The 6,345-nt window shown below is 46.7% G+C and overlaps 1 protein-coding gene across 1 annotated transcript; it reads right to left on the bottom strand.

The window, feature by feature from the left end:
• Window positions 1-1,345: 1,345 nt before the first annotated feature.
• On the bottom strand, window positions 1,346-5,311 carry LOC104157830 (cytochrome P450 4V2-like; the record flags this gene model as incomplete). The annotated part of the gene is made up of 3 exons (XM_009695313.1): window positions 5,101-5,311; window positions 2,291-2,403; window positions 1,346-1,431 (listed from the first exon to the last, which is right to left on the bottom strand). Coding segments are annotated over exons 1-3 (410 nt in total), but the record flags the coding sequence as incomplete, so codon positions are not given.
• Between the last annotated feature and the right edge of the window lie 1,034 nt (window positions 5,312-6,345).

Raw genomic sequence — 6,345 nt, forward strand, 5'->3', positions numbered from 1 at the left:
GGGTTTTACTTCTTTTCCGTTTCTCCTGTCCATCCCACTGAGAGAGGGGAGGAGCAAGCAAGCGGATGTGTGGTGCTTAGTTGCTGGCTGGGGTTAAACCACAATACAGTGAAAGAGCACGGAGCCACAGTGGGTGACACCCGCTTCCTGAGGGTTCTTGTTTGCTTTTTCTGAATCACATGCCCCACAGGCACACAACCAGCAGTTCTGCTTAGAGAGTAAACCATCACACCACTTCTCCTGTTAACCTGCCATTGGGGCACTCCTCAGGTCAGCTTACCTGCTTGCTGTCTACCACTACTGCCCTTAATCAGCAAAGACTGGAACTTTCTCCTCCATTACGTTTTTGCAAGCACAAGGAAGTCAAAACACCTCTAGAAGTCTACTGGAGACAAAACAGCCAGTACAGAAGACGACTAACAGTGAGGATACACCATGCTTGACACCCACGGACCTCAACTCTCTGCACTTTGCTACTGATTACTGCCTCAAGGGCCATGAACAAAACTCAGGATAAAAGGTACTCCTCATCCTCTCCCGCATCACGTGATCACAGCTGGCTTTTACAACACCATGTTCCCATCACAAAGCACAAGGAGTTCACCTCTGAGGGCTCCAAACAGGCAACAAAGCTCCACTGCTAACAGGTGGACCTTGACCTTCTCGCACAAACACAGAAGAGGCACAAAGGCACCAGAGCCACTCTACATTTGCCTTCCTCCAAGTCTTGAATATCTGCATCATCCAGACCAAACCTTCCTTGACCCTCACAAGATCGCAAGACTGGAGGACACCAAGCCCTTAACATCACTTCTCCTCCCTCTCTCCGCTCCTGACTTGTGCTTTTACCCAGGCTCACTTCTTACAAGCCTCCACTTCATGAGAGAAATGAAGGACAGGGTGTAGCTACTCTCCCTATCCTACTCCAAAGCATCACCAACCTCAGGCCCACCCTACTGGTTTGCAGTGTCACCACCTGAGGCAAGCAATGCACACAGTCGCAGTCCAACACTCAACACACATCACAACATTGAAAACATCTCGCCTGCAGCACTGCAGACTAAAAGACATCATTTGGCATAGGATACAACTTCCCAAAACTCACATTCATTTCAAGCCTCTCAGAAAAAAAAGTAACAATGGCCAAACTTGCCAAGAAACACATAATACCAAAAGATTTTTATCAAACATTAGCTGCTAAAGAGCAACTGAGACCATCACAAGGAATAAGACTTCTACAGCTATCATTTACATCCCTGTTCAGAGACACAACATTCCTGCCAGCTTCCTATCATACACCCTGCACATTTCAAAAAGACAGCAATGCACCTGCATTTCACTATACCTTGTCAGAAGTCCAGTGCCCAGCCATGGATGCAGGAATTTGTACAGGTACGATTTTTCTATATGTTTTGAACTGCTCAGAATAACCTGTCAGAAAAAAGAGAGAGAAAACCACCACTTGTTAGATGGAGAGAGATTTCTTCAGCTGATATTACTTCAATACAACCCCAGTTCCTCCACAAATATGCCCCAAGCCTCAGTAAAATGCACAATATTTCAACACAAGCTGGTACTCAGGGGGAACATTGAGTTCACACCCTGAAGTCTTTCAGTAAATATCCCAATCCTGAGAAACAATGAAACACTCAAAAACTCCCACTCCCCTTATCTTTCTGGAAAAAAAAGATCTGTGTTACAAAGTCACAGGCAGAGCTCAGAGAAAACCCAACGGTTTCCAGGTTTCATCAAACTCACAAGAAGGACCATCTCTTCAATAAACACTCCAGCAAAGAAACAACTCTGTCTTCCCAGTTCAAGGACAATCATTGTCAGTAGCAAAACTAACAACTACATTTCATGGCATCAAGACAGATCCACCAAGTTCTAATGCAGAGGTCAAACAGATGCAAGCACTGCAACCCGCATTTTGTAATCTTCTATCACTATTTCAGTGGTCCCATCTTCCCTACTATTTGCTTATCGGTTCTGATCCTGGGAGCAGAAGCTTTCACATATATGAAAGCAAAGCTAAAGGAGATGCTTCTTTCTATAAAACATACTGAGTTGATGCTTTCATTTGCTGGCCATCTTCTCTGTTTTTTTTCCCAAGACTAAGCTTTTGATATTCTTCCACTTTCAGCCTGCCTTTAGCACTAGGTCAGAGAACAATCTCAAGTAAAATCAGTCCAAGCCCTTCTTTCCAAAAATTACATTGGAAGAATAGAAACTGACAGGCTGGACACTGCTTTGCATGACAGTGGAACAGACAGGAGACAAGCACACTCACCTCCACGCTGTCAGGGTGATACAAAATCATGATAGGCAATGGTCCTATCCAAAGTTTAAACAATGGCCAACTCCTGAACTCTTCAACATAAACTTGTAGTTGTTTAAAAAAACCTGGAAAAACAAAAGCAGATCAGAATTTTTAAAGAAAGGAGGGTCTGCTGAGTAAGCAAGACTTTTGTACTTAACTCCTTTTCACCATATGCCCTGCAATTACATTTTTGTTGTAGTTTTATCTTGCTACTATGACCAAGCAGCATATTTTGCACCTATCTATTAGCTGCAGTGCAGGAGCATTTCTTTATGTCTGCACCCTTGAATGCACTCTATTCTGGAGAAACCCCCTGCTACCTGTAGCTAAGGCAGTTTGATTTAAGCACTCTCAAAGCACTGCAGCACGGGCCTTCTGTACTGCAATGTCTTTTGTAACAACTAGAGCCACATCAAACTTTATCAAAGCCATGCTTACGTTTTGGCTTATCTGACACTAGCCAAAATGCTGTATCAAGATGCTTCTTTACTTTTCAAGTACAGCATCAAGCCTTTTCCCATCTGAGACCTCATTGACAGGTACTACATTTGTGGTGCAGACACAAGTGATGTCATGCACAGTAACAGTAGAGCACCGCGCAGGAACCAGTATCACTTGAAATGTCTAGTTTCTGGTAGCTGGACTCCTGTAGAAAGTCTTTCAAGCCCTTACACCTTTACTGTTTGTCTGCAAACAAATTACTTCTTACTCGAACATGCTTAAATCCTCTCACTCTCTCGCAGCCCTAACCATCAGTGATAGTTTGCAACTCTAGCAGGGGCTTTTGACAGCTGGCTACTCCAGGATTAAACTCCACTCTTGTCCTTTTAGAAACCTTACTGAAGGGTAAGCGACCACTTATGGGGCCACTGTGGATTTGGCAATTCAGATGTTCCCATCTCTAAGGGCACAAAGACTCACAGAATCATCTATGCCATGGACCACTTGAGAGATACCACTATTGCCCAGCTGCCAGTTGGACTTCATACCAGTGAGCTCAGCAACCCAGCCAATTCCCCACCCATGTTATTATCTGTTTAGCCAGCCCACACCTTGTCAGTTTAGCTGTAGAGGAAGCATGGGAGATGGTATCAAAGACCTCGCTGAACCAAATTAAACACTATCTACTGCTCTTGCCTTGCTCACATATCCAGCTGTCTCATCACAGAGGACAATCAGGTTCATTCTGCAATTCTAGACAAGATGGTCGCTATCAAAATGTTCAAGCATTAAACATGCCCTAACACGCCTTTGCCCTTTCAGAAATCAGATTAAACAATAAGTTACTCCCTCCAAGGCCTCTGCAGAGTTGAAAATTCAAAGGTCCCCAAATCAAAGGAAGAAAAAAAAAAAAAAAAGAAAAACAACTAATTTCCTAATAGATATCCAAATATAGCATTCCCTAGTCTTAGGCAAAATTCGAATGACACTTCATCCAAAAAGCTTAAGATTGTCAGATCATTTTGCTATTTTTTAAATATTTTTTTCTTAACAAAGTAGATTAGAGATTCCACAGAACACAAGAGGCTCCATCAAATTGCTTTCTGGAGAGAGAGAAGCAATGTTCTTTTTTGTTTTGTTTAAGAGCATTTAAGAAGAAGAAGGAAAAAAAAAAGAAAAAAGAGGATTTGTGTCTCAGTGAGGTTCACATACACATCCTGACTATGATCCTGCTACTGCTTCCCCAAAATGAACTTGACGAAAGCTGCTTGTTCTTGCTTCCAAAGAAAGCTCTCTCATACCTCTATCTAGACACAGGGTTGGATCAAGAGGGAAGATGCAATCGTGCACCCTCGTGAACAGAGGGACTGCATCCCAGCACGTCTCAGCACTGGGCAATGTGCGTGCCCATGCCGTACCCATCCTTGGCTTCACCGCGCTCCCATGACCCAGTCGCTCCCTGTTCTGGCAGCACAGCCAGGAGCACGCGTGCACAGAGCAGGTTGGCATACACAGGCATCACAAAAACACCCACAAAAGTCTGCTGGTCCACTAACAGCACAGCCAGAGCTGCTTTCACACCATAGACTCCTCAAGAAATAGGATCCTGTGCAAAACTGACCAGCAAACAGAAAGGGAACACGTAGCACTTTAGTGCTCTCTGAAGCACCTGGCAAAAAGAAGGCACCGTTGATCAATGTGAGAACAGAAAGGTTTGGTTTTGAGGGATGTACTGCAAATACTCAGCAAGTTCTTTTGCACCTAACACCTAAATCTAAGGCCCAGCTAATTCTGAGAACGACCCAGCAACTCAGCCTGCTAAAGTCCCTTGCACACGCTCACTTTGGGGAGGAGGATTGTTTAAAGAAGTACTTTTCCTCCACAATCTAAAAGCTTTGTTTGGATCGCAGCTAGCGGACACAGTGCCCCGTGTTGTGAAAGAGCACTTCCAACAAGAGCACTGAGCATGCCTCCCTGTCACAAAAATACATTCCACAGCGTTCATGCTCCACCCCTCCAACAACTGGAAATGGGTCCAAGTCCAGCAGCAGCATCTGGAAGCCACTGTCAGATTGAACTGCAAGCTAGTCTTTCACTGATAACCACCCCATATTTATGCGGTTCCTCTCCTTTCCCCTCCACTGCCCCTTTCTCACACAGTTCCCCCTCCGCAGGTTGCCCACAGCCCCAGAGAGATCCAGAGGCGATGGCACACCCTACAGCCCCCCTGGACAGCAGCAGCTCGGCCATCCAAGCACCTCACCAGCGCTGGCTCCTACAGCAAAGCCCCACACGGCACAGGGATCTCACTGCTGGGCTACACAGTGAGCTGCCCTTACCTTCTCCCTCCCGCTCCAAGAGTAGAGCATTCCCCAGTACAGGATAGCAGGGGCTGATACCCGGGATCGACTTCATCATCCACCATCGTCTCCAGTAAGCTATCAGGGAGGGCAGGGAGCACACTGCCACAACCGTCAACAGCAGAGTGATGACCCCAGCTCCCAAGTGCAGCAACTGGGGCCTCCCTGTGGCTCCCTGTACGACCTCCATCACCACCTTCCAAGTCTCCTGCTCCGCACCTTGATCCCTACGGAGGAACCGGCACTGCCTGTACCCAGCTCTGCCTGTACCAGGCTCTGCCGTGGCGCAGCCAGCTGAGTGTGCCGGGACCCGGGCCACGTGAGTGGGAGGCGGAGTTGTCACACAGGCCCCAAGGCGCAGCTTCCTGCCAGGAAAACAAACAAAAAAATAAAAAATGCATATGTGGAGAGGCTGCCTGCGAGTGTTTTGTGACAGCAGAGCAGCCATAGGGAACATTGCCATCTCCCTGCCCTCACTTGGTTCCTCTGACTCAAGTGAAGAGTGAGGAAGTTCTTCGCAGGCCCCTGCCTGCCCTGACACAAACCACTGTCGAGGGAAAAACCACCTTTTTGCTGATTTGGGAAGGATGGGTTTCTCAACAATCTGTTTTCAGGTGCTGAGGGAACACTCTTTTGCCATACAGAACTGCTCCAGTGCTCTTCAACACGATGCCCGAAGGGTTTCAAGTGCTTCAGATAGGGAGTACCTTCTTCAGCCGAGTTGATGGCTTCAAGGGGTTACACAAACCAGTGCCCACACAGACTCATGACCAAGAGCAGCACTGCAAAGCACACGGATGCTTCTTGGCTCAAATGTCCTTTGCTGATTTCACTGTTGAACGCTCAGTCACAGGCTAAAGGGTGCCAGTAACATGACTGGGCAGCACCAGCACCTGTGACACAACTTGTGAAGTGCTCGGGTAGGAGCGGTGCCATACCCATCCTAGATCCTGCTACCCTTCCTGCCGCAGGAGGGTACAGAGCCTCTTCTCACTGCCGCGGGGCCGCTGAGCACCTGCTCCTCAAAGCCCCCAGGGCTCAGAAACTTCGTGGTCAAAGAGAAATTCAACAAAAAGAGAGCACGGGTCACACTCAATTTGCAAAACTTCATCCCCTGAATATACCACAAAAGCTTCCTACAGACATGGTCATGTTTCTCCTGTCTGTTTTGTACCAAAATTGACTCCACTGGCATTTTTAGTAAACCAACAAATAGCATAAACA

This window comes from Cariama cristata, unplaced genomic scaffold, assembly GCF_000690535.1.
Source record: "Cariama cristata isolate BGI_N322 unplaced genomic scaffold, ASM69053v1 scaffold29902, whole genome shotgun sequence".
Classification (NCBI taxonomy): Eukaryota; Metazoa; Chordata; class Aves; order Cariamiformes; family Cariamidae; genus Cariama; species Cariama cristata.